The following is a 27516-nucleotide window of genomic DNA, read 5'->3' on the forward strand; positions in this document are numbered from 1 at the left end:
TCAAGAATTCCAGCATTAAGTTCAGCCGTTGACATGTCATTTCCCCCTGCTGACAGTTTTAGACACTCGTACGCAAAACAGTAACGGTAAAGTTAATTAATCGCGTCAAGTCCAACTATTCAATTTATTCCTCACAATAAAAAACATCAGATGAAAAAGCAACAGTCTGTTGCTAATCTCTGTGGAGTCGCAGATACAGAATCCTGCTGCTGCGTTCAGGGACAACTCGGAAGCTCTAACGTCCCAACTGAGAATTCTGTCCATCTTTGGTAAGCAATACCTTTTTACTCAGATCAAGATTATTTCCAATTGGCTGTTCTGTTTTTATTCTATAACTGCAATGATACACTCTGTTTACATTAATGAAGATGTCATCTTTCCATGAAGCTCAAGAACAGTTTGCTCGAAAAGCACATACATTTAAAAATATTATATTGAAGCAAAAAACCCTTCACAAAATAAAAAAAAATAGTATAACTGTAGGAAAAATGTGTAACAAGTGTATTGCATTTTTTATATTTAAGGAAATGCAAAGAAAATACAAATCAAAGCATAGCATTTGGACGACTACAGGATGTGATGTGAAAAAGCTAATTATTCCACAACCAATATTTCTTGTGGAATACAAATAAAAATTCTTCAGACATTTTTTTACAGTCCACATGAATTCAAGAAAAATTAATAAATAGAACTTAAAAGTTTTTTACTCAAAAATGTAATAAATGCAAAAAAGTAAAGTAAAATGGTATATATCAATCTATATATTACACAAAACACAAAGGGAGGAAAAAAGGGCTACATAATTATTACACAAAAAGATAAAAATGTTTCATAAAAATCAATCGAATTTTAAGTATCATTTTATTAACTTTAAAATAATTTATGAGCAAAAAGCAAAATATTTCACGGACAAAAAACTTTACTTTAAAAAATGCATTTCAGAAAAGGGCACGTGTATTCTGTGAAATGCAAAAAAATAATAATAATTTTACAGCACACATAAAAACTTTACTTCATGCAAGCAAAAATAAAGAAATATATCATAGTGGAATGAAAATATTTTACAAAATTTAAGCATTACGTTTTATGTCATTTTTTCTTAATAGATAACGATTTTAGTAAATTCTCAAAAAGATTAGCTATTTTGTGGCTTCTTGTGCTTTTTTATTAAGAACCAATCTTTTTACATATCTTCCTCCTATGTACAGATCTAAATAGTATTATTTTTCTATAGATCTCTAAATTTCTAATTTCATATTCTTTATATCATTATTCTATTTTTTATCATTATTGCATTATTGCAACTTTTTGTGAGCTGCTGTGACAAAAAAAAATTCCCCAGTTGGGATCAAGAATATTCTATTCTACTCAATTATATTCAATTCTATTCTATTCTTTTCTATTCTTTTCTATTCTATTCTATTCTATTCTATTCTATTCTATTCTATTCTATTCTAAACATTTTAGATATTTACGATGGTACACAAAGGCAACACATGCTCCAATCTCTTTTTAGCCAACGCCACCTGCTGGAAGAATCCTGAAATATATTTATTCATCTCAAGCTGAATGAATAACGCTTGAATTACCCTGAAAGCAATGCTTATGATGCTTTGTGGTCTTTAAAACCCACACAGTACACGATGAATTGCATTTATTCTTTCCCTTCTTTTTCCCAAACTGAGTGGGTTTGGAAAAACAGACAACAGCGCCCCCTAGTGGATCATTTGAACCCTGCATCAAGCTTGGAATAAAAAAAAACTCCATTATCATCCTTCTGCGATGCGAGCATCGTTTTGGCGGAGCATCCTCCCAACCCCGCGACACTCATGACAGCCGAATAGGGACGCTGATAACCGGACAAACAGAGGGGATTCAGGGACAGCATCATGGCGAAGCACCGCAAAGAAAGAGACAGCTGGGGTGAGTGTACGTACATTTCATTTTTGATGCTTTCTTTGACGCACCATGGTTTTCCATATTCCTGTCGAAGCAAGGGTGTAAGCAGTGCAGCTAATTACATGTTTATCCCAGACTCCATGATGAAAGGTTGTTTTCATGTAACACTGTCTGGTGTATCCGTGTTGTTATTGGTTATATTAGAGCTAAATATGGTCGAAAATACATTTTCTGTTTGTCACCGCTGCAGCTAAAGCGAACGGACACATTCAATAACAACACATATCAGCATTTAATCACATAATTCAGTTCATAGGAGAGGCATATCAAGGTCTCATTGATACTGGTATAATCAGACCTTTAAATAACCTTCTAATATGTCTGTTTATGACAGTGAGCCTCTTATGAAGGAGCATCTGCCATCAAATTATGTAATCTTGCATCAGTAACTAGCTCTCATCATCATCATCTTTACACTCATCCTCACTGCTTTCATCATTATCACCTCCAACACAGTGATCATGATATTTACAAGCATCCTAATTCTCACTCACATCCCTCTGTGGCTCATGTTGACTTCACATACAGGCCCACAGGGTGGGAATACGAGGAGATGGATGTATCATTGTGGAGGGAAATGTTGCTGTTTTGTCATCTGAGACTTCATCTGCTCTGACCCACTTTGAACAGATGCTGCTTCTGACGTCTTCGGTTGTTTTAAAGGGCAGTAGCAGCAGCAGCAGCAGCAGCATGATCAGGTTAACCAGGCAGGCGTCGGTGGTCGTTTTGGGCCCCAATGTGTGAGAGTTTAAATGTGTGTGAGGCCTTTGCGGGAGATGTGAAGTCACTCTGACGGTCCTCTTCAGGCCCGAGAGGAAAGCACAGATGATTCCTCCTTAAATTATTCACCGTGCATTCTTGGCCTCCTGCGTAAATCTTTTAGCATGCTCCCAAAATTTGGCCCTTAATCTTGTCACAGTGCTTTTAGAAGGCACAAAGGCTGGCTTAATTTGTGATTACACCCTTGAACAGAGCATAACAGCCAAACAGGATGCAGGCAATGATGTTTATGAGGAAATTTTTCAAAATTTCAGGAAGGTTATTCCAGATTTTCCAGACACGTTGTTACAGCATCAAAAATAAACGACATAATTAGGATATGAAGCTGAATTTCCCTTAAGACGTCGGCATCAGGAGTCGGCACAACTCAACTTTATTTGCAAGAGCTTCTTTTATGTAAAATGCCAAACAAAATGTTTTATAAAGCAAAAAATAAGCAACATAAATGGAAAACAATTACTTGTTTGATAACAAATAAAACAGTTGGGAGCAATTTAGATGTTTTATTTTGTAATGATGCAACAAAATGCAGAGAGTTTCAACTTTCAGGGACCACAGATACACAAACAAATGCTCTCAAAAAGACCCAGTCAGTCAGATCTGGCTGGAGCATTAAAGAAAGATGAACATTTTGGCTTAAAGTCATTTAAAATCTAGAATAATGTCTGAAACTTCAGTTTTTAATGTCAGTGCTGACATGCAGCCGAGCAGAGACTGGAAACACACTGAGTCACTGCCTGGAAAGCTCCGGAAAGAGGCTCTCAATGCATCTGATCTCATACACACAGATGGGATGGATAGCATGACGTGGCTCGTTAGAAGTATTAACAAGCTCGCAGCCGATGCTATTGATCCGGGGCTGACAGGAAGGAGTAATGGACTCAACTTTCCTGTTTCCTGGTTTAATGGACTGCCGAGTTTTCTTATCAAGTTTAAATGTTCTTTATGAATCATGGCAAAGACGGCTGTAGACTAGTGTTTAAACACAAAGCTCAGAGGGAAGAGTACTTTTAAAAGATTCAGAAACTTTTGGGGCGGGGCCTACAGACGAGCTCAACAGCTCATCAGCAAAACTTCAAATTCTGACTGTTTTATGCAAACTATTTTCCATATCAGGGGACAGTTAAGTTGATGTAACAGTTCAGGGTTTTTTTAGGAAACGATCTTGTTATCCGTCATAATTGGTGCCTAATTTACACACAGATACAAGTTGAGCAGAGAGAAGGACAGACGAATAGAGACACTGTATCCTGTCTGCTCACAGCTGGTGAAGTTCTTCCAATGTGGCATTGGTGTCTAGTGTTAGCTCCTTTAGCCATATCTGTGAATAGCATGATGCTACTCTGCCTTCTGGTATTCCCTCTGTTGCTGGGTTAGCATGGCTAGCTTGTCCATCTTATTGGAGATAGATCTTACGTTCCCAATAACGATGGATGGAAGGACAGGTCGATGTTGTTAGCTCTCACCTCAGTAGCAGCACGTCGTTCTCACCTCCCTCTCCTCACCTTGTGGGAAACATCAGGCCTTGCACCAGTTAGCATTGACATGCTACAGGCTGCTAACAGGTGATTTCACATGAAAACAATACAGCCATGGTTACAAGAAGGGTCTCCAGACAAACACAGGAGCAAAAATAGTAAGAATATGTGTTTAAATTGAATGTGCAGGTCCACACATGCACATAATAACATTTATAAGTGTTAATAAAAACAAATTTTGGAAAATAATCTGCAAACCAACAAATTTACACCTTCATAATTCTTCTCTTAATGCTGCGTTCAAAGTTGGACACATCTTCACTACAGGACTTTTGTTCCCTTAACAAGTACGAATCGTCTGCTCGTCTCATCCTCCAGGGTCCCTCAGTGATAAAAACGTCTACGACTGGAGCTCAGAGGAGGAGGAGCCAGACGGACGAGCCCGGCCCGTGCAGGTGCTGCTGGTCAAAGACGACCACACCTTCGAGCTGGATGAGGCAGCACTGAGTCGCATCCTGCTGGCAGAGGAGGTCAGAGACCGAGAGGTGGTGGCCATCTCTGTTGCCGGAGCTTTCCGCAAAGGGAAGTCCTTCCTCATGGACTTCATGCTACGCTACATGTACAACCATGTAAGTATCTGTATTTAGTTTCAACACATTTCCTGTTTTAGGCTTGAATCAAGCTCCCCTGTAACTCTCCAAAAACAGGCGTCTGAAAACTGGCTCGGGGACTCAGACGAGCCTCTGACCGGCTTCTCCTGGAGGGGCGGCTCAGAGAGGGAGACCACTGGGATCCAGATCTGGAGTGAAGTCTTCCTGGTGGACAAGCCAGACGGGAGAAAGGTGAGATCTCATGTTCCCTCACTCAGGGAGGTGTAATGTGACATAATAAGATATCAAACAGAAACTTAATTAACCTTTAGCCTGAAGTTCTGCATGATCTCAGACCGCTCTCTGCCTGATACTCATGTAGCTGTACACACCAGAGCTTCCAGGTGAGACCATATTTCAGCTGTTAAGTTAAAAGATGATTTAGTCACACACTTTAGATGTGCATCTCTTAAAATCCTGCTTGACTAGAATAATAATAGTTTGACTTAATAATTTTATAATAAGATCATAATTTACACAATCCTATAGTTTTAAAGAAGCCTATAAAATCATTACAGAACAGTTTTCTAAAGCAGCACATTCATTTTTCTTTCTGCATCCAGTCAGGCCATTCCCCACCAGCTTTTAGATAGATTGAAGGTTCATAACTCTAAATTTTTTGCCTTTAACCTTCTGTTATTCTGTCATTTTGTCTCAGGTTGCCGTGTTGCTGATGGACACTCAGGGCACGTTTGACAGCCAGTCGACGCTGAGGGATTCAGCCACTGTGTTCGCTCTGAGCACCATGATCAGCTCCATGCAGGTATGAGGTTCCTCTGCCGTGTTTCATACCAAGCTAGCAGTAACACGCTAGGGACACAGACACCATATTGACTTTTGTGGTGTTCTGCAAAGTTGTACATGCGTGGTAACAATGATGTTTGTGCTTTTTGTTCAGAAAAAAACAAAGTTCAGAAAGATAATTTTCGTTGAGGTGCGGCCACTTTTAATACAACAAATATGCTAACACAGCACCAATCTATAGCTTGTTTTTTCCCCACTAAAATCAACTAATGGAGCTATAAAATAAATTCAGAATTTTTTTTTTTTCTTTTTGGAGATAAACCACCTTAAGTTTGATTTTTGTAGCTTTAAACAAAATGTAAACAGTTGTCATATCGGTAATCCCTTTATTTTCATTTTGTCATCTTAAGTTTCAATTCATCTCAAACTTGTCCTTGAACAAATATCTGTCAGACCGACAACACTACTGTCAAGAATTTGTTACCTAGTCGATAAATCACACTGCGAGATCAAGCATATCCCTCAGCGGATGATTTGTTACTATGTGCATGTTTAATTACTGTTGTTAGCATTTATATATGCCTTCAACAGAGGCTAGCATAAACTTAGAGTTTGCTGTGTGACATTTATTGTACTCTGTTTTTCTGTATTAGAATTACTATATAAAAATTTTTCCTTCATAAAAATGTAAATGTCTTTTTTCAGGTGTACAACATCTCACAGAATGTTCAAGAGGACGACCTTCAGCACCTTCAGGTAACTCGAATACACAAACATTGAGAATGAAAAAAAAGGCACGATCAAAATTTTAAGTTCAGAGCTGACCATCTGTTGACCAGAAAGTTTGTCCTTAGACAGCCAAAACAATGACAAAAAAACAAACACATGAAGGACAGTCTAAATAGATGAGATAAAAAATGAGTATCAGTACCCTTTTTGAACAGCAGGGGGCATCATCTGCCTTTGACTTCTCTTGTTGACGTGGCAACAGAAAGTGAGTGGACATACCACCAGAGATTACCCTGAAAAAGTATCCAACCACCATGTTTAGTATTTCCTTCTTTTGCTCGACAAGATTTGTTATTGATTAACTTCATAGGTCAAAGGTCACCATGATCTCTAAGAACCTGCTTTATTCAGCAATGTTGTTGTCCACTTTTTCAAACTTCCCTCTGATCTTTGCTCATCTTTAGGTGAAATCACTAACAACGGACTAAAGACAGCTGACAGCTCCTTGAAATATTTTCTTGATTTATCTGCTTTCAGCTCTTCACAGAGTACGGCAGACTGGCTATGGAGGAGACTTTCCTCAAACCGTTCCAGGTACGTCTAAATCTGTTTCACCTGCTGGATGGAGTTATAAGAAACTGCATTCGAATTTAGGAACAGACATTGTTTGAAATCAATCCAGAAGGATAATTGTTTTGTTTCCCTCTTACATCTTGCTTTTTCTTGTGTTGCTGATGCAGGTTGTGTTTCAATTTTTGTCTTTAGAAACAGTATTAAATGTCATTCAAAAAGTTCCCATGACGTCTTTTTTCCACAGTCAATGATTTTCCTGGTTCGAGACTGGAGCTTTCCATATGAGTTCACGTACGGACAGGAAGGAGGCATGAAATTCCTGGAGAAGAGACTGAAGGTGTGTCATTAAACGAAAGACTGAAGATCTACTCAGTTAAAAACTAAAATAAACTACGTGTAAAGCTTCCCTCACATGTTTGTGTTTGTGGTTTAGATCTCCGAGAATCAGCATGAAGAGCTGCAGAATGTGCGTAAACACATCCACTCATGCTTCACCAACATCTCCTGTTTCCTAATGCCTCACCCTGGCCTCAAAGTGGCCACCAACCCTCACTTTGATGGAAGAATCAAAGGTACACTCTCACTCTGATGTGATGATAAGATTTTCATGTGTTATCTTTCCTGTCTCTTCAAAGCAATGGCGCAAAACTTTTGAAGGGCAGGGGCGAAAAGAGAGCACTTTAACATTAGTTTTGGCTTCCAAGTGGGGGCACCTGCCACCCCTGCCCCCCTCCTGTGCAAACTCCTGCCTCAAAGTGTCATGGTTGATGTGCTGAATTTTCCCCACTCACCTATGATTACCTATCTTCCTCCAGAGATCGACGGTGATTTCTTAAACAACCTGAAGGTTCTCGTCCCCTGGCTGCTCAGTCCTCGCAACATCGATGTGAAGGAAATCAACGGCAGCAAAATCACCTGCAGAGGCCTGGTGGAGTATTTCAAGGTCAGAACAAACAAATGCTAACTTTAAACACCTGTTTTATTTTAGATACTTGATTTTCATCCAACTTCTCTAGATTGGTATTAATTGATGGTTTACACTGCTCCCTTACCTCTAATGCTGGTTTATTTCAGGCATACATCAAAATATATCAGGGTGAAGAGCTGCCACATCCAAAGTCCATGCTGCAGGTGAGCTTTATTTTTCCATCCAGTAAAACTTTTGTACTTAATGTCACTGCAACATTTTTACTGCTTACATCCAAACCTATATCCTATTTATTAATAATTTCTTGTGGTGATTTCTAGAAAAAATAAGTCTCTAAAGAATAGTTAAAGATGCTATGAGGAGGATCTGTTTTAATTGCACTCCCTCGCCACCTTGTGGCCCGGAGTCTCTGCACACTGTCATAAATTACTTTTAGTGAGGCATGTGCTTATTTTGGAATTAAATGGAGATCGGATCTGGAAAAAAATTCTTTGTTCAAGACAACTTTGTATAGGATACAACGTGCTGAGGTGAGGGACTTATCTGTACAGTTACGTAGCGCTATAGTTTGAAACGTGTCATCGAGCAAACATTGTAGCAACAGGCTATATGTTGGCAACATCTCCAGCCCGGTGCTCCAACGTATCTGTAGGCTAACGTGACAACAATTAAACTATGCTATGTCCTGCCAGTCATCTACCAAGCAGAGCTAACGTAACCTCACTCTTCATTTTATTGATAGACTTTAAAGTTTGAACAGACCACTGCAGAATAACTGCTGCATGTGGGTTGTAATTAACATTATCACAAACAGTTTAGTCCCTGTGTTATAGAGTCTGTCTGACAGTTAGACTCCAGTGTCCACCATCGCAAAATTAATCACAGAAATCAGCAGAGAAAAACACAGATCTCTGTGTTTTATCTCTTCTCACTACTAAACTTCGTCAGCCGGCGTAGTGATGTCACAGAGACCTAAACGTGCCGTAAATCAATCTAGTGCTGGTCGACCCTATCCGGAAGCTAAGAAGTAGCATTTTAAAATAACCTGTAACCAGCAATATTGGTGCTGATAGTCTCATTTTAAAGTGTGGATTATGATCAGGTAGATATCTAGAAGAGAGACTTTTTAAAGATCACTTTCAAACTCCTCACTGCCCCTATAATGCACTTAAATGTTAAGGATATGTTTCTTGTATCTGGAGATTGTTAGGTGACAGAGCAGTTGATAAAAAGAAGTGGGCACCTTTTCAGTTTCTTTTCTTACCTTAGAGCAAATCTTTCTGTCTTGTTCTCCTCAGGCCACAGCGGAGGCGAATAACTTGGCAGCAGTCGCGGCAGCAAAGGATCTGTACAACAAGAAGATGGAGGAGGTGAGTAAAGAATCCCTCCCCCTTCTGTCCCCTCTGTTTCCTCCTCTTCCTCCACTCACCCTCTGTGTCGTCCTCCAGGTGTGTGGGGGCGACCGGCCCTTCCTGGCCCCCAGCGAGCTGCAGGCCCGACACAGCGTCATCAGGGAGGAGGCCCTGCAGGTGTTCCGGGGCGTGAAGAAGATGGGTGGCGAGGAGTTCAGCCGTCGCTACCTGCAGCAGCTGGAGGGCGAGATCGACGAGGTGTTCGTCCAGTACATCAAGCACAATGACTCCAAGAACATTTTCCATGCCGCCCGCACGCCGGCCACACTCTTTGTGGTCATCTTTGTCATGTACGTGGCCGCGGGCATCACAGGCTTTGTGGGCGTGGACATCATTGCCAGCTTGTGTAACATGATCCTGGGTCTGGCTCTGATCACTCTCTGCACCTGGGCCTACATCCGGTACTCTGGGGAGTACAGGGAGCTCGGTGCGGTCATCGACCAGGTGGCTGGTGCGCTGTGGGACCAGGTAATGCATAAAAAACACTTAACCTGTCATCAAGATCAGAATCAATAAAGTGGAATCAGGGTCTTTGCATGCTGTTTCTGCACATGCTCAAAAACAAAACCACCAACCAAACATACTTTTTTAAATCAAGATAATGTTTATATAAGAGAAAAGCTCAGTTTTCAAAATTTTGAATGGTTTTGTTTACCAAAAAAAAGCTTCATGATGTTACCAGCAGCTTGGGTGATATATTCTATTTCACCACTAGAGGGCGACAGTTATCTTTAGACCAGAGGGAGTGAGGTTAGAGATAAAAACAGTAATAAGGATTCACTTAAAATGTTTTTTTTTTCCATTTTTTTATTCATATTAGTGCTAATATGATGTTCTTTTCTTCTTTTAACGCCGCTGCAGGGGAGCACAAATGAGGTGAGTGGAGAAGGTTTCAAGCGCAGGATATAACTTGCAATCAGAATCCACACCTGATGTAGTTTTGTGTGATCTCTGGAGTTAATTTGTCTCCTCTGGGCTCCACAGGCTCTCTACAAGCTGTACAATGTAGCAGCCAATCACAGGCACCTGTACCACCACGCCTTCCCCGGACCTCAGGTGGAGGAGGAGGCGGAGGAGCAGGACAAGAAGAGGGACTGATTAGAGGAGACAGCAGGGACATGTCAGTGTTGATGGACAGGCGAGGAGGAGGAGGAGGAGAAAGAGGAGGAGCATCCTCTCCCATCAGGCACTCTTTTCTCTTGTGTTGGCTGGTGCTGCCTCCAATACGTCCCCGTCTTTAAACCCTATTAACAGACGGTGTAATCATGTGTAGGTCAGAGCGTCTCCTCCTCAGGCTTTACAGCGATGGATGCCATTCCTCATCGTGTTTCACTTTTTGTCTGTGAAAATAAATTATAGGACGCCCTGTACAGACACTGTATTCACTCTGCCAGAGGAGACCATGGCTTCTTGGATTTCCAGCTGTTACTTTCATATCAGAGGGGTTTGATTTCTTCATCGCTCAGCACCAGGGCCCTGCAGTTCAAAAATAACCCAATCTGGATTAAAGAAATTTGAGGGATCAACTCTTAAGAACAGTCTAATTGAGCAGCAACTTTGAGCGCAGAAAAGCAAGAAAGTAAAAAAAAAAAAACTGCAGTTCCTCAAATGTCCACTGGAGGCTTGCTCCAAAAGCAGAGGAATCCCCATCAAGTGCAGTATGAAAGTGTCTGTTTTCACACCTACAGCCTAGTACACTGCATAGTTTTGGTTTTTAAGAGCTAATTTTTAAACCTCAAAAGCTGCACAAGGGCGGGACTGCTTTTTTTGTGGGTTGTGGGCTCAAAAATTTGGGGACCCATGCTCGAGACTATTAATGTTTTTCTCCTAAAATGCAGATCAAGAAAATACAATATTCAGAGAAAACAGAACAGAGGTTAAAATAGGATATACATTTTTTGATTAAAGCTCCTGTAGGAAACTTTTTGTTTTGTTGCTTTTGGCGCCTCCTGTGGATAAAGCTGTCATTGCTGATTTTTCTCTCGTAGATGTGTGGACAGTACTTTTTAAAAAAAAAAAAAATTTCTGCCTTCTTTGCTTTACATATACAACTTGGCAAGTATGTTTGGTGTAAAAAAGTAAAAGTAGTTGCATTGGAAGTTATAGTTGTAGGCCATTGCTTTGCTTGACATGTATGTGATTGCTTTTAAAACAGGCGCGGAACAGTTGTGCTTCTCTGGGTCATAAATAGGCATCACAGCTAAAAAAAAAAAAAAAGGCTAAGCTAAAAAAACTAGAAGAAAAAAAACCTCCTCACAGGAGCTCTAAGGTGAGTGACTTGGCGCCCCCTGTGTACAAAGTCTGTAGTGTAGCCTGAGCTCAGGTAATCCAGATTTCTTCAAAAGTCTGTCTGAAAAAGTTGATCCTGATCAGTTTTTGTTTGAAAACCAGGACCAAAAAAACTAGATTATTGATCCTGTATCTGAAAACTTTAATTTTCCATAATCCAGATTAAAATGCTTTTAAACTGTGGGGCCCTGATGATTTTCAAAGTATAGCCAAACCTGTGACCCTCCCCTCCATTTGTGATGATTGTTCTGTTCCAGTTTTAGTGCTGTTTATAGGAAACAATATCTAAGACCTGCGATGTTGGAAAGCCAAAATATGTACTGTATCTAAAACAAAGACGCTTTTCAAGCATCATGAGCATGGTAAATGGTTAATGTGTGTCATCTTTAAGCTCTTAAACCAGGTATACTTTTTAAAAAATGACTTTTAATGGTTGTGACAAAGTGGTAATTGTGCCATAACATTACTTTCACACATATGCAGACACCTGGTGGCACTTTGATTCGCTGTTTTAGAGTTTTTTATGTTACTTTTGACTTGATCAGGGAGTTTTTTTGTGCAGACTTTGGGGAAAAAGATGAAAACAAGAAGAGTAGGTCAAAGTTTACACAACACAGCTGACATTATCTGACATTAGAGTCTGCTTACAGTTTTTGTATCTACAGTGATGCTGTGTGTGTGTGTGTGTGTGTGTGTGTGCGTGTGTGTGTGAGGGGAGAGAGTGGTTTTCATTGTGTTGCAGAGTCAGTGGGTGAAACCATTGTTGTGTTTTTTTTTCCCTCTCACTGAATGTTCGAGCAAATCCGAGGAATGTAGCTGTTCTGAGGCCGCTGAGGAATCAAAGCTAGTTGTGATTAGGCGGGGCGACGGGCCCGCTCTGGAAAAGGATCCTCATTCCTCATCGCTTTCATCATCTTCACACACTTAAGTTGAGTCATGTGTAAGAAAAAAACAAAGTGCTGCAAAGTGAAAGAGGCCAGGCTCCGACCTTTCTGTGTTTCCATGCAGCTTGCAGTCGTTGGTGCGTGAATCCTTTGGCTTGGTAGACTGTTACTGTACATTTGTAACTCTGTGCTGATTGTTTTTAGCTTATTGAACGCCCCAGAGTCACAGAGCTCACTGTAAAATGTCCGCACCACAAACAGCCGCAGCACTCCAGTGTTTTTTCTCTTCTGGTCTCTGACAGTACAGGAACACTGTCATGCATATTTAGCGAGTTTATCCTGAGGTCTGACCTCAAGGGATGGAAATTGAAAGGCACTGCAGCAGAGTGGCTTCTTGAGTCTTCCACAATGTATAATCAGCATCAGTGAGGCCTTCACATAAAGAAACCATCAGGTCCACTTTAAGATTGGTGAGCTTTTTTCCTCCTTCATGCTGGAGCGTCCATTCAGAAATCAGAGGAGTAGCATTTTCTTTACGTCGTGTTGCTTTGAATCTGCTCTCTGAGAAATGAACCTGAAGGCTTTAAGTAAGTCATTCCTGAAGCAGCATCCATCCATCGACTCTTACATCAACTCTGGATCGCCTGGTAGTCAACGCCGCAAAGTTTCCAAACAGTTTCAGTTACGAGAAATAATAAAGTTGGACCAAATTAATGAACGGGACTTGGGGTTTTTTCTTTCCTTGAGCATGTTGAGAAAACATAAAAGATCCACACACTAGGAAACTGCTGTTAAAAGATGTATTTAATTCAGGCTTAGCCAGGACTGTACTCATTCTTTCTCTTTGTTTTTACACAATGCTTTTATTTTGAAGATCCCTGCAGCAAAAAATGTAGATACTTTAGAGACCTGTAATGACTTTATATCAACTACAATCAGGATAAATTTATGAAAAATATAGTTTGAAAGCCCTTCCAGAATGCTTTTCAAAGTAAGAGCTCACTTAGTTTCTGTTTTGAGAGTTTCCCCATGTTTGTATGCAAAGCTTTTATCTTGAAGTGAGGTTTGCTGAGTTTTTAAGCATGTGGATCTTGGTGTAAAGTATGTATTTACTTTATATCAGCTACATTTAAGTTAAAAGCAAAGAAAAATGTCATGAAACAAATCTAGACATGCACCGATCAGCTGGCTGATCAATCAGTGACAATTTCCTCAATTTCGGGGGATTAGCCCATCCTTACACATAAAACTGAACTGCTATACCTCCAGGAAGGTCTGACAGCCAGCCATTGTTGCTTTTTGCTCTGAGACCTAAAACTCGGGACACCTTATTGGTTGTTTAAGTCAAATCATAAAGCTTTAATTGTTTCAAAGGTATTGTGTAATGATTTTCAATGATATAAGATTGGAACATTGAAGGTACATGCTGTCAGTTATAAAAAATAAAAATAGGCATCAGCCAAAATCAGTATCGACAGGTCAGGCTTTTTAAAGATCGGTGATTGGCCAGAAAATTGTGAAGGGTGCCTCCCTAAACAAATCTGTACTGCTCAGGATTTTTTTATTTTTTGGATTTTTGTCCCACCATTCAGCAAACTCTGATTCAGAAGTGCTATAAACTGCAGTTCCTCAAGTCTTCACGTGAGCCAGGCCAGTGCTGGCAATCACATACCCATTAAGAAAAGATCTTCACAGCAAAAAAAAAAAAAAAAAAAAAAAGAAAATCAGCCTGGTCACCCAATTATCTTTAGGCATACACTGTACAGGGGAAAAACCTTCCCACAACATGTTATGGAGACAAGCTCCATGTTTTATGGTCTATGATTTGCACACAATACTTATATTTTATAACTGGCAAAAGTGAGATTTGAATTAGAAAAAGAAGACATGAAGAAACTGCTTCAGGAATAAAAAGGTTAAAGCAAATGTGTGATCTCCCTCTTCCTTGGCATCTATCCCTGTGCCCCTCTCTCTGCTCACCATTTTAACAAGATCATTTCCTGAGGCCCAAACCTGATGCCCAAATAACACCAATATAAAAAAAATAGTTTATTTAAATGCAGTCTTGATTAGGGATGGGTTCCAAAACAGGTACTTTTATAGGTACCAAATTCTGTCAAAAGTACCAGGTACCGATTCTCATAAAATCAAAAGGTATCGTGTTTAGGTTCCTAAATGCATCCTTGTGACTGTGAGGAAGTGGAAGAGTAGGTGATTTTCCATGCTGGGCATGCACACAGCATTGCAAGGGTCTATATTAAAGAATAAATATGTCAAATTAAAAAAATATGTACTGTCATTAAACAAATTGATATTTCCTACCTCTTAAACACAAAAAAGTACAAAAAATTGGTACCATTGAGTACTGGCACCAACTGCCAGGTACCAGGCATCTGTACTGTATCGTTTAAAATGTGAAAAGTACCCATCCTTAGTCATGATAATTTTAAATCATTTAACTGGTCAAGTTAGACTGTATAGTTCAGAATATTTTTTTCTCGATTAAACCCTGAACAAGAGCTTTGCCAGATAAAAATTGAAGTTATTTTTTTAATCAATTTTTACCCCACTCCAACTATTAAACAATCAACCTATTTTGTCTATAAGTATATTAAATCTTCCTCAAACACCGTTCACAAATTCTGAGTCAAACATTTTCTTCACTGCAGACTTTATTGCTCATGTCTTGTATTTGCAATCCACACACTCAGATATGTACAAACTGAAGAAGCCATTCAACAGAAGATGTGATTGAGACCTTTTTGCATCATCAAAGAGAGGTTCTTCAAAACATAATCCACTGTTACCTGATCAGACGCCTTTGAAATGCAGTCTGAAATATTTGAAGGTAAAAAGCTGCAAAAATAGTGTAGTTTTTAGGATATCTGTGTAAGGGTCTGTGTATATAAAGACAAACCCTCAATCATAAACATTTCTAAACATCCTAGAGAGGGCGTGGATTAAACAATAGAGCATGTTTATAAGAACCTGCACTTCATCCCAAGAGAAGACGTCTGTCCGTAAAAATAAGGCATTACTGAGGCGAGAAATATTCAGAAAAATAGAAGAAGAAGAAGCTGAATTGCACTTTTTGGCAAACTTGTGTTTCTTTTAAAGTGTTTTCTTTAATAAAGTTCCAGTAGCTTATTCATGTTTCATTTCACACACACACAGACATGCACACACACACTCACAGGAGAATATTCCTGACTTACAGTAATGCCGAGAGCCAAGAGATGCTCAAACCACAGCATCAGACATGATGCTTCCTCCATCAAAGACGTGTTTCATATAAATATGTGTGAAAGTTCTGATGGATTGTCATATAAAGGTCATAAAAAAGAGAAAATACACACTTTTTTGTTTAATGTAAGTGTGTGTGTGTGTGTGTTCAGTTTATGAGAGTAACAAAGGGAGAAAGTATTTCAAACAGAAATGTTTAAGAAGCTGCCTGTCGGTTTCTCGCACAGGATAAAAAGAGGCGGGGAGCTGGTGGATACAAAACATGAGACGTGTGTAGATGCTGCGTTTGATTTGAGAAAAGGCACAATGTCAGGAGAAGGTTTCCAAACGCTGGTCTCCTCAGTCTTAAAACAGAAACCCAAACAGCAAAGTCACTTCTCAGGGCTGTAAATGGCACCACATGTAGCACGTTGTCGCCTCCTTTTCTTCATTGGAGTGTTTTTCTTTTCAGTCACACGTTCATTCATTGATTGAGTGTCCCAGAGGAGAGAAGCGCCCCTCCTCCTTGCTGGCTGATATATTTGGATCAAGCGAAGGCACAGATGTGTTTTGGTAAAGAGGAAATTAAGAGTCCGACCACTCCCAAACTGCAGAGACCTCAGCGAGGCGTGGCAGCGCAGCGCGGTGCGGCGTCCCCACTGCGCACGCACTTCAAATGTTCCCCATGAAGTTCTTGTTGGGCTGCTGCTGGGCGTACCACTGCTGCCGCTGCTTGCGAGCCTCCACCTCGGACAGCAGCGCCTGCCGGTACGCCTCGTACGACTTGACGATGTGCTCCAGCTCCTTCATGAAGAGCAGCTTCAGCATGCCCTGGTATGTGTCCAAGTCGGCTAGCTGGAACAGCTCCCACTTCAGGATGTGGTCGTACCTGATGCACAGGAAACATGTTTAAGGTTATTTCAGTTTGTATCAAGTGTTTTTGTGTAATTCCCTAATACCATCATGTGTAGCGTCCGAATTTGTTTTTTTTGTTTTTTTTGCCTTTTCTGCCCAGTGAATGTTATTGAATTTTATAAAGGTAAATTGATTTCCTTACAAACATTGTAAATAGAGATGGGTGAGTAATGACACCAGGTATTGGGCCGATACTGGCCTTATTTCAAGGTATAGAGTACTCATGAATGCAGCTGATACCAGTAACTGATACTCAAGGCAAAATATCTTGTGTTCAAGTAAGTCCTCCTTGCCAGTAGTTGGCACTACACACGGTTTGATACCACGGTCTGATACGACCTTAAATTTTGCAGTTTAGTTAAAAAAAATACTAAAACTCTGACAGTTGTTAGTTTTATTTTTTGATTTTTTTAAATTTATTACTAACAAATCCTAAACTCAGAGGTATCCATACTTAGATTTGGTGAGTACTTAAGAGGGAGAACTCAAACTGATCTTCGTCTGAAAAAAAACAAAACAAAGTGGCAGTGAACATCCCTACTTCAAAACTTACTTAAGCGGGGCCCGAGCGTACACCTGCAGCCAGTCCGGGATCTCAGCAGTGTGGTATGGGTTTGCTGGCACCAGAACCGGCTGGTTTCTCTCTGCAGGGCGTGGCTGATAGGTGACAGGAGGCGGTAACGGAGGAGGCTGATCGTAGCGAGGCACACTACAACAGAAAAAAAAGGAATACAGCTCAATCAAAAAGCTTAAATCTTTGTAGTTTGTTCATAAAAATACGGGATAAAGTAATACACCGAAAGGAGAAGAAATTAAGCAAAATTCAGGAAGTTTGAGTACGTAACAATTTCGGAATTATTCCGACAAACTTTAGAGACCACATTGGACAAGACCACTGGGAGATTTTTTGAATTGATTTCCAGCAAGTTAAAATTCCAGGGGGCGGCAGCTTACAGTTCCTGTGAGAAACTTTCAGCAATTGTCTGTTCTGGTGCCCCCTAGTGGACAAAGCGTAACTTCAAGTCACTCATCTTCAAGATATTATGTTCATGTTTTTTTTTTGTTAAATTTTGTCATTACTCAAAGTTTTCAGAGCTGAAAATGTAAATAAAGGCCGTTTTGGCAGCTTTAAAGGATAAGTTCGGTTTATACAGCTTTTACATTGTTTAAAGAATGAAGTAGAACAAAATACTCACCCAGAAGGCTTTCCTGATCAAAGCAGTACTTCGGGAGATATTAAGATCCAAAATCGTGCAGCGGGTGTCCGTATAGTGAGATCCATTGGGGGATAGACAGCGCCGCTCCTAAAACTGCATTAATCGTCAAAAAAATCATGTTTTTCACCAATATTCCATCATTCCGCTCCGGGTTAGTGCTCTGCTGCAGACTGTGTCACTCCAGACAGCGCTGTGTGGCTGTAATGACCTCTGAACTGACGAAGACTTTGTTTACGTTTGCCCCTCCGCGCATGCGCAGTACTCTCTGGAGAGCTGACTCCACTTTCTCCTTTCTTTGAGGGGCAAACATAAACAAAGTCTTCGTGAGTTCAGAGGGCAGTACAGCCGCACATCGCTGTCTGGAGTGACACAGACTGCAACAGAGGACTATCTCGGAGCGGACCATGATGGAATATTGCTGAAAAACGTGAGTTTTTGGACGTTTAATGCAGTTTTAGGAGCGGCGCTGTCTATGCCCCGATGGATCCCATTATACGGATGTCTGCTGCGCGATTTCGGATCTAAATATCTCCCGAAGCACTGCTTGTATCAGGAAAACCTCCTGGGTGAGTATTTTGTTCTACTTCATTCTATAAACAATGTAAAAGCTGTATAAACCAAACCTATCCTTTAACACAGTTTTTTGGACACTGAATTAACTGTGTTGACAAACTCAATCTTGATCCTGATATCGGTTTGGTTTTGGATGATAAATTCCTTAGTAGTTCTTAGTCCTTAAAGTAGCTTTAAAGAGCTGCATGGAGAGGATAAAAACCCAACACCATAAAAATAAACAACATAATCTTCTCATATTTCTCCTCAGGACTCACCTTGGAGCACAGGGGTGGCGATACTGAGCCCTCTTGTTGATGTGATCCACATAGTACACTCCAAACTCTGCTGACTCCACCTTCTCCCAGCCTGGAGGGAGCCCCTCCCTCTCCAGAGGGTGGCTCCAGTGTGTAGTGTTGGTGTTGTGGTCGATGTAGTACTTCCTGCCTCGGATGGTCCAGTCCACGGTCCAGCCGGCAGGAAGTGGGATGTCCTCTCCCGTCAGACTAGAGAGGTTCCCAAGAGACTTGGCCTGGATTCGACCTATTCCTGAGGAAAACAAACATTTCTGTTTAGGATCAGAGCGGCAGAGATGCAGAGCAGCAGCTGGCTGCAAACAGCGCCGCTGGGAGAGGGGAAATATTTTGGGAAAATTTAGAGGAACAGTGTGTGGGAAAAAGTGGTGGAGGGTAGAGGAATGTCCGGCTTTTAAAAGTTTGTTCTGATGTGAAAAGTGAAGACGGGGCAGGACACGGGGGAAGCAACGAATCACTTCTTAATACACAGCTGATGGAAAGGTCTTTAAGCTTTGTTTACATCCTTACACTCCTCACTGAATCAAAAGCCTCTCCTGGTGAGACATGATTTTATAAACATGCAGAATACATCTCTGCATCGATGTCATAGAGGATCAACGAGCCAACAGCTGTGAGGACGAGTTAAACTCAATGAGGAGAATCATGACTCAGAAAGAGGGAGGGATGAAACGCAGGAGAAAGAAAGATCTCAGCAAAATGGCCGCTACAATCTGATAAATTCTGCACGGGAGTGACGGCAACAGAGCCGCAGCTCTCTGCCAGCTGCTGAGTGAAGGGATGGAATGTGTGAGTGCTCCGCAGAAATGCACTCCTCCTCTTCCACCACCTCATCATCATCATCATCATCATCATCTCTGGCCTTTTCCTCAGAGGAATGGCAGAGAGCCACAGCTGCTGCAGACCTCCAGCTCGATGCATGAGGACATTCACTTGATACAGCTCAGAATACGCTGCTGAAATATTTTCCCTTTAATATTTTCTCCAGGTAGAGCCCTCGGAATGATCAGAGCAGTAAAATAATCTATTTGAGCTCAGATTTATTATTTCTAGCTGCTCCTAAAAGTTGAGGACAGCACTTAAAAAAAGCACCGGATCTAGAAATTTACAGTGAAATGTACAGATGAAGTGTGGCGATCAGCGGACCAACCACAGGGCTTGCGATTTGTGTCGTTTTGATGAGTAGTTACATTTGGGAGGAGGCGCACATCATGCTTCTTGTGTCAACTTCTGTTGTCAAAAAAGGGCGACTCAGACCTACAAGGTCGAGTATGCTGTTGATTTGACACTCAAGTATAAACCAGGCTTAACCATGTGAGCTGATTCAGTCCTTGTTGCTCAAGCCAGCAGGGGTTGGGGTCAAGACCAAAAAAAAAGGACTTATGTCAGGGAAAAAAGGAAAAGGAAAAAACGGTAACAACTTGTATCTCATAGGGTTTGGAAAACAGGTGCTGATTGTATTTTTTTCTTTATTCTATAATCATGTTTAGCCAAAATTATTCCTAAAAATTTGCTCTTGTCTATCTTTCTTCATGAAAAGAGCAAAATAAAACAAAATAACAAATATAACTCTGATCATGTCTGACAACGAATCATCAGCTCATGAGAAGGGGGACATTAGCTGTATGTATGTAATGCAGTTCCCCTGAGAGCAGCACCTACGCACACAGATGATTCATAGAAGTGAGCAGCCCGACGCTGACACATCTCACAGGGAGCGGTCTGCAAATTGCTGGTTTGCATCTGCCAACAGAAAGATTCAGCAAACAGGAGGGTGAAAACGCAGAGCACCTAATGTTTGTTTAACTTCACATCAAACATGGCTCAATATGCACGACAATGAAGAGTCAGGCACACATCACAAACTGCTGTCATGGTTGGAGTCATGTGGAAATACAACAGCAGGAGTTATGAATTTCAGAGAAACAAAACTATTATCCAATATACAGAGCTGTAGGATAAAAATACTGAATGTGTCAGGAGAGCCAGGATGAAATTGATCGTTTGGGCCAGTAATAATTCCGTAAAATACTTAGTCAGTTCAAAATCCTGCATTAGTGCAACCACTGCAACTTCACAGAGCACGTCCCTTCTTCTAAAATATACAACTATTTCTGCACAACAGCACAAACTGCAACACATGCACACACACACAGGTGTGGCATATCTAAATATTTACCCCATGCTCAAAAGTTATTTGCACATCATGCAGGTGTCCTCATAATCTTTGTCCCTATTAACATTTTCTTCTTAGAGCCAAATTTTCTTAAACTTTCATGTTCTTCTCTCTTCTGTTCATGGTTTGTGAATGTGTACATAATGACCTCTGTTTGTCCAGACAGTGTTACAAAAATGATGAAGGTGTGTTATTCTTGTTTTGTGGATTCACTTGCTCACATGACTAGTTTCAATAAAGTATTCAGATGTGTCTTAGCTGACATCACAGGCTCCTTAGGGGTAAAAAGGAGACTTTTACGACCTTAAACTTTCAAATCTGGTTCGAGACTTTCTAGAATGTTTCAAAGACCCACAGGAAGCCTCCTCAATCACAACTGCTTCAATGTCCTTCCTCCAAACACCTTTTTTTATCACGTCACCAAGAGCTGTGATATAAATATGTTGGGAGAACGAAAGTGTCTGGATACCATCGTGGACCTGTGATGGAATAAAATGATCTTTTAGGTAAAAAGAGTAGTTTTGTTTCAACCGAAGTGAATGGAAGTGGGAGCTACATCACCCTTTCGTCACTTTTTCTTGTTGCCCTTGATAAATACTCATTAGAAAAAACAGGGAGACCACATTCCTTGTTTACCTGAAGGAGGTCTGCTTGGAGCCGGGGGAGTGTGCTGTCGCGGTATTCTTTGGAAGTTGTGTTCATTGTGCTCATAGTATCTATAGTCCTCAGGAAAGCGGTCAGGGACCCTCCTGGCCTGTCTCTGCTGCTGGTGCTGCTGCTGTTGATGCTGTTGGTTGTCATAGTAAGGTTCAGAGGGGTAGTAATATCGAGCAGCGTCTCCATTCTCCGACATGGGGCTTACGTCTGTGAGGAAGGACTGTGAGGAACCCCCATACTCGTGGGGGAGGTCTCCCAAGCTGCGAGGCAGGTACGGAGGAGCGGACATGCGGTGGCTTTCTCTGCGGGCCACCTCATGAGGAGGCCTCTGCACGGGGGCGCGGAGAAAGCTCTTGTTGCGGGACACCACGGGCTCCCGGCTTGGCTGCACAGGGTAGGCAGAGGGCCCCATGTCTGGGTGGGGGACCTCTGCTCGTCTGGGAATAGTAGGTCCATGACGGATGAATGAGGGCATAAGATCTGCGAGGAGAAGACAGATGGTGGCATCAGCCGGTAATTTAAACAAGATACAGAGACATTTAAATGAGTCGTGAAGACTTCTTCCCAGTCAGGTAAGGCTGTCTTGCTCAATATCCCTGTTTTCTTAGGGGTGAGAGATGGAACAGGAGACATTGATGGGATAAATGTCCAGCCACTGGACAGTTGATTCTACTATGAACAACTATGACAAGAAGAATATATAAACATTTTCTCATTAACTGGTCAAACAGTGTATCAGGGTAACTAAGGCAACGTGTCAGGGTCCCTAAAAACATAACTTTCTGATAAGTTTACCACGTCCGGAACAGATGATTTCACTCATACAGCTTTAATCAATGGGCAAATGCAGCTTTAATGGAAACTAGTTTAATTTTTTGGATTTTAGTTCCACTTCATTAAACCAAAATTCAACTGACACGCAAGAATCATTAATATTCAAACGTGCCATTAATTGCTATAATCAGTATTACCGTTATCTCTTAACTTTGCAGCACAGCTAACGATGCTAAGTCACCAAGCTAACAACTCTTGCGGCTACGTTGATAGGAAAATTAGTCACCGAGTTGATTACAAGCTCTTGTGTAACGTTTCTGTGTCCATTTGTTCACTTTAGCGTGTTTTCTGCCGTTATAGTTAACTTTCTGACACTTCAGTTAACTTAGCTACCCACTGCTAGCTTGAGCTAGCTAGCTCATAACTTGTTGCGCTTACTTCTGAGGAGCGGCGACGTTTCCTTCTTCACATATTTCCCGTGAACCTCGGCTGGTTTTGACGCTTCGTTTTTACTTTTCTTTCGTGAGAGCATAACTCAAAGCTCGGGCACATCAATAACACGGCGCCGTAATGTCATGTAAACATTTTAGAGGAAACATTTTAAGCGTTTGATTAGCCGGCTAGCAGCTAGTTAGCCAGCTAACTGTAGCTAACTGAGTCCTCCCTCCGCGGGTCCAGTCTGCTCTGAACACCGCTGCATTCCCACCGCTGCTCCTCACTGGGAGCGGTTACAGTACAGTCCTGCCCACTTCATTTTTCTCCTTCACTGAAGGAGCTCTGATCACAAATAATACAAAGAGCAAAACTGAACCAAAACACACAGTGGATGTATTTCTTCTTCCCTTAAGTCTCAACATACTTACCCAAATCAGATCAGAATCAGATTTATTGCAAAGTAGTTTTTACATAACAGGGAATTTGCCTTACTCTGATGGTGCAAGCAGTTAAAACAGATATCATAGATATAAATATATTAGATATATAAAAACACAAGATTTTGCATTTGAAAGTAGTTTTTTTTTCATACTTATACTTATCTATTTCTGTTGAGCCCTTATCCCCTTCTCCCCCTTACCTCAATCAAGCCTTGTTTACTGAGGAAAAAGTCTTGAAGTGCTGCCTTCACTTTGAACAAATCAAAAAACGACCTGAAACTTAAAGCTCCAGTAGGAAACATTTGGCCTGTGTCCATTTTGGCGCCCCTTGTGGTATAAACAGTCTTTGCTAATTCAAAAGGGGGCAGGATTATCATTTTTTTTTTGGCAGAAATACACCTCTGGATTGACATGAGATAAGCAAAACAATAAGATGCACATGTTAGCCCACAGGGGGTGCCAAAATCAACACAAACCAAAAGTTTCTCACTAGACCTCTTAACATTTGCTTTAATCAGACCAGAAAAAATCAAACCAACACAGTTCATGTAGCTTTTTTTAATACTTAAAACAGAAAACACAACCCTGTTCTGCCTGTTCAGTGCTTGTTCTGCAGCAGACACAAAGACACAATCCTTCATTAAAGTCAAACATTCATAATGGATTTGCACACAGTGCAACAGGTTACAGGATTTAATCAGATGGATTTAAATCGCACACATGAATTTAAAGTCAACGCAACTTTAGGTAGTGTTACAGAAAAGCAAACAGTGAAAAGGTCACCAGGTTATTTGACTTTCCTGTTTACATGATCTCACTCCTGACAGCGAGGAAAGAATGGACAGATTAACACAGTCAATCTCTTTGACGACACAAAGAAACACTTAAATAAAAAGTGCACTTTAGTGTTGCTTTTCTCCTTCCAAAAGGAAACATATTGCCATGCCAAAGCATTAAATAGTTACAGCTTTAAAAAATTATCAAAAAAGTATAAATTACTGTAAAAGGCTTTTTTTTCTTTGCAGTTTTAACCTCACATTTTGGTCTTCATAAGGTTGACAAAACATTAGAAAAATAGTGCGCATTAGAAAAGGACAACAGAGAATACTGCACAGAGAGGCGAGTGGAGAGGCACAAGAAAAAGGTCAAAATAAAAAATGTGTTTAAAAAGACCAGACAGTAAAGATACAATGTAGATAAGGGCCATGGAAAAATGGAAAAAAATGGAAAAAAGTCATAATAAACAAGTTAGGTATAAATTATATGTTGAAAAAAAATGTAATGTAAGAGATTAAAGTTAAAAAAAGTCATAAAAGAGGTTAAGGTAGTAGAAGTGTTAGAAGTGTATTAGAAGTTGTAGAAGTGTATGAGATTAAGGTTGAGAAGAGACACAACGTAAATCGAAAGAAAAGGTAAGAGATAAAAGTCAAAAGTGCAATTAATATTGGAATCATGAACTTATTGTCAGAATTAATTAGTATTTTGAGATTAAAGTCATAAAGTGATAAAGACTGGTTAGCATGGCCCTGATCTTCCATTGTAGTAAATGCAGTTTAAAGTTGACTTTGGATGTTTTGTAAACCACACAGTTTCTTCATCAGTTAGTAGTATGACAGTGAGGGGTTGAGTTCTCGCACAATCCTGTTAAGACTGGATATCTTCTCCTCCAGCAGGTAGTTCTTCTTTTCTGTGATTTTCTGACGTGCCTCGGTAATCTCCAGAGCTTTCAGCAGCTGAGAGTTCTCCACGTACAGATCATTGATCAACACATCTGCTTTGCCGTTCTTGTGCAGCTGAAAAGAAATATTAGCAAAGATGAAGGTGCAGATGATTAAAAAAACACATAATTTTTATCTTTAAAGTGATGTAGACATTAAGAGCTGACACTGAATCATATGACTGTTTTTAAGGTGTCAGACTAACCTGGTCTTTGAGTTGAGCGACCTTCTCTTTGAGGAGCAGTTTGACGTTGTGCAGCGACAGCTCAATCTCCCTCATACGCTCCTCCATATGCTTCATCTTCCTCTCCCTCTCATCCTGGTGACAAGACAGTGAGTGATAAACAAACTGCTGCAAAACAACAAAATCTTCTTTCCCCTTTCTCTTTTCAATTAAAATAAAAACTTACAAGAGAGACTGAAACCAGGACACCAGAACAGGTTTAAACGAGTTGGGAGCTTTATTTGTTCTCAGGTTCACAGTTTAATGCTTTCTGGTACATTTCTAAAAAGAGGAATATTACTAAAAAAAAATAAATACATTATAAATATGTACAAAATAGTGTTGTGTTTTCCAGATAATTCTACAAATAATAAATTAATGCATAAATAAAATAAACACTATACTGCCAATTAAAATAAATAGCAAAATCATAATTAACTTAAGTCTATACAAAAAAAGTTTAAACAAAAAAAAGGAAGACTCACAAGCTAAAACACGGACATGACATCTATATACTGAAAAACTCCACATGGGTTTTTAAAAATAAATACCAAATAAACATTCAAAGATGTGTGACGTGTTTGCTTTTTCCTGATAACATCTTCTGCAGGATGGGTTTCACTTTGGTTGTGCAGCAGCAGCAGGAGAAACAGCAGCACACAGTCACAAACATCAGCATCAGCTACATAACGCGTAAAAACAGACATAAAGAAGAAGAAGAAGAAGAAGATGGAGAAGCTTTGTACCCTCATTAAGAGAAAACCCTGACTGACTCTGACATCACCTGATGGTTACAGGAGGACTCTGATTGATTGTTAGAAAAACCCCAGAGGGCTGATAGGCACTAAACCCGCCTCAATTCAAAGAGGAACTCCGGTATTTTCAACCAGTGGCTGTAATTAAAAGAAATATTGAGATTGAAATGTCCAGCAGGTACAAAAAGTAGTGATTTCTCCAGCAGGTTACTTCAGCTGGCAGCAGCAAAACAGGCTAAAACATATCTCTCCATCAAATTATGTCCAATAAAAAATTCTAGTTGTATCCTGATAAGTTTAAACTGTCATCCTAAGTGTTTGACAACTTAACAGAAAGGATACCTGCAAATATAAACATTTCTGTTAAAGAGGAGGTGATTTTATACCTCAAAAACAGCCGTTCTCCTTAAAGACACCCGACTTCATTCACAAAAAGCTGTATTTTTCATATGAAGAACAGCCGTGCTGCTTAAATTCAACTGCTGCAAAATGTGTTTGTTTTTGTGATCAGGTGATTGTGGTGCAAAGTTCTGGACTAATACTAGATTTATGTGACATGTTAAAACACAAAAAGGTCACCCAAATAGGGCAGCAGTGGATCAGCAACTCATGTTGTTCTGCAAAGTAAAAATAGCATTTTTGTCAATGAGGTTTGGTGGCTCTGAAGTAATCAATGTGACTACAGTTAGTGGTGAAAAATAATTTTCTTTTCTTTCTTTCTTTTTTTTAATGCCTAAATCTGCAGGGATTTTTTGTGTAATGTTGTTAGATAGTTAAAATTACAGTATAAGCCTCTATTTGCCTTAAAAGCCACACTGCAGTCATTAGAGACAGTCTGACTTCTGCAGCCTGAAGAAATCTGCTGGAGTAAATCATTTTTTTTGCTTGTATCAGTTATTCAGATGCAAAAAAAGAAGGGCCATGATTTAAAAATACCATGATTTCCCTTTAACGCTCCTTGATGATCATAAGGCAAGCTGTCACACAAGATTTAGCCTCTGAGGATGTCAAACCCTGTCTTAAATGATGATCAACGATACAAGTGCATAACAGAACAATCACAGAAATAAAACCCTGCGTTTAAAAGATTCCCTGTGTTCGAACTGCTAAATACATTTTATGCATGTAGCAGAAAAGAGATTGGACCTTTAAAAAGTCTGTGCTCTGTTTGCAGATGTTACACTTCACATTGCATTCAATGAAAACATTATTTCAAGTCTACGTCCCATTGGGAGAAAACATGAGGAGCCTTTTCTGTAGTTTTCTGCCACCTAGCAGCAGGGGAGTGAAATTACACATTCATGCCTTCTGAATGAGGCTTCACATCTCAGTTCTTGACCTCCTATGAGGACGCAGAAAGGATGAGCCGAAGTCCAAACAAAGCAGAGGGAGAGCAAGGACGGAGAAAGCGTTTACAGTCCACCAATCCGTCGGTAGCTGTCTGCGTGAGCGGCCCGCTGCTCCGGCATCGGCCCCTGGGGAAGAAAAGGCAGGTACACTTCACCACGGCTCTAACCTCCTCCTCCTCCTCTTCATCTAATCCTAAACACCTACAGGCTGACTCCTAAAGACTCTTAAATCACAACATTTAGTAACTAGGTTCATGTGAGGTCAGATGCTGTCTAGCTGTGGAGGGGTGGAGGTTTTCGTGACGGGAGGTGACAGATGGAGGAACAGCCACCAGGACCACAC

General features: G+C 40.4%; 3 protein-coding genes across 6 annotated transcripts in view; 1 reads left to right on the forward strand and 2 right to left on the reverse strand.

The window, feature by feature from the left end:
* The first annotated feature begins 138 nt into the window (after window positions 1–138).
* atl1 (atlastin GTPase 1) lies at window positions 139–13140 on the forward strand. Of its 3 annotated transcripts, none has more exons than XM_074692670.1 (15): window positions 139–269; window positions 1686–1929; window positions 4596–4846; window positions 4925–5059; window positions 5526–5630; window positions 6317–6367; window positions 6878–6934; window positions 7158–7250; window positions 7347–7485; window positions 7729–7856; window positions 7988–8044; window positions 9140–9211; window positions 9290–9721; window positions 10115–10129; window positions 10238–13140. In XM_074692670.1, exons 2-15 carry the CDS (start codon window positions 1890–1892, stop codon window positions 10349–10351), a joined length of 1689 nt encoding a protein of 562 aa, XP_074548771.1. In that variant the 5' UTR covers window positions 139–269; window positions 1686–1889; the 3' UTR covers window positions 10352–13140. The 3 variants fall into 3 exon arrangements, with proteins under 3 accessions (XP_074548771.1, XP_074548773.1, XP_074548772.1); XM_074692672.1 differs by having other exon boundaries at window positions 1686–1923; XM_074692671.1 differs by having other exon boundaries at window positions 153–269; window positions 1703–1929.
* A 1950-nt stretch (window positions 13141–15090) lies between these two features.
* On the reverse strand, window positions 15091–22987 carry sav1 (salvador family WW domain containing protein 1). Its single transcript, XM_074691274.1, has 5 exons — window positions 22692–22987; window positions 21459–21959; window positions 18611–18881; window positions 17117–17272; window positions 15091–16537 (listed from the first exon to the last, which is right to left on the reverse strand). The coding sequence occupies exons 1-5, from the start codon at window positions 22783–22785 to the stop codon at window positions 16321–16323; spliced, it is 1239 nt and encodes a 412-aa protein (XP_074547375.1). The 5' UTR covers window positions 22786–22987; the 3' UTR covers window positions 15091–16320.
* Window positions 22988–23724: 737 nt separating this feature from the next.
* nin (ninein (GSK3B interacting protein)) overlaps window positions 23725–27516 on the reverse strand; it is a 29027-nt gene continuing 25235 nt past the window's right edge. For both annotated transcript variants that reach the window (XM_074692797.1, XM_074692798.1), the window contains exons 25-26: window positions 25052–25165; window positions 23725–24921 (exon numbers count right to left, since the gene is read on the reverse strand). In XM_074692797.1, the coding sequence (XP_074548898.1) occupies window positions 24730–24921; window positions 25052–25165 (306 nt within the window). In that variant the 3' untranslated portion in view covers window positions 23725–24729. The remainder of the gene's footprint in view (window positions 24922–25051; window positions 25166–27516) is intronic.

The sequence above is a fragment of the Halichoeres trimaculatus genome, unplaced genomic scaffold (genome assembly GCF_033239565.1).
Source record: "Halichoeres trimaculatus isolate MK-OKI-2021-1 unplaced genomic scaffold, fHalTri1.1 fHalTri1_scaffold_17, whole genome shotgun sequence".
In the NCBI taxonomy this organism is placed as follows: domain Eukaryota; kingdom Metazoa; phylum Chordata; class Actinopteri; order Labriformes; family Labridae; genus Halichoeres; species Halichoeres trimaculatus.

What these genes read in the sequence shown, in the direction of transcription:
- sav1 (XM_074691274.1), bottom strand. Translation starts at nt 22,785, where the DNA reads ATGCTCTCACGAAAGAAAAGTAAAAACGAAGCGTCAAAACCAGCCGAG. An exon ending in TCCAAGCAGACCTCCTTCAG is followed by an intron (nt 18,882 to 21,458) that starts GTAAACAAGGAA and finishes TGTTTTCCTCAG; the next exon opens with GAATAGGTCGAATCCAGGCC. An exon ending in TACGCTCGGGCCCCGCTTAA is followed by an intron (nt 16,538 to 17,116) that starts GTAAGTTTTGAA and finishes CCTGTGCATCAG; the next exon opens with GTACGACCACATCCTGAAGT.
- atl1 (XM_074692670.1), top strand. Translation starts at nt 1,890, where the DNA reads ATGGCGAAGCACCGCAAAGAAAGAGACAGCTGGGGTGAGT. An exon ending in CTTTCCTCAAACCGTTCCAG is followed by an intron (nt 6,935 to 7,157) that starts GTACGTCTAAAT and finishes TTTTTTCCACAG; the next exon opens with TCAATGATTTTCCTGGTTCG. An exon ending in ATCCAAAGTCCATGCTGCAG is followed by an intron (nt 8,045 to 9,139) that starts GTGAGCTTTATT and finishes TGTTCTCCTCAG; the next exon opens with GCCACAGCGGAGGCGAATAA.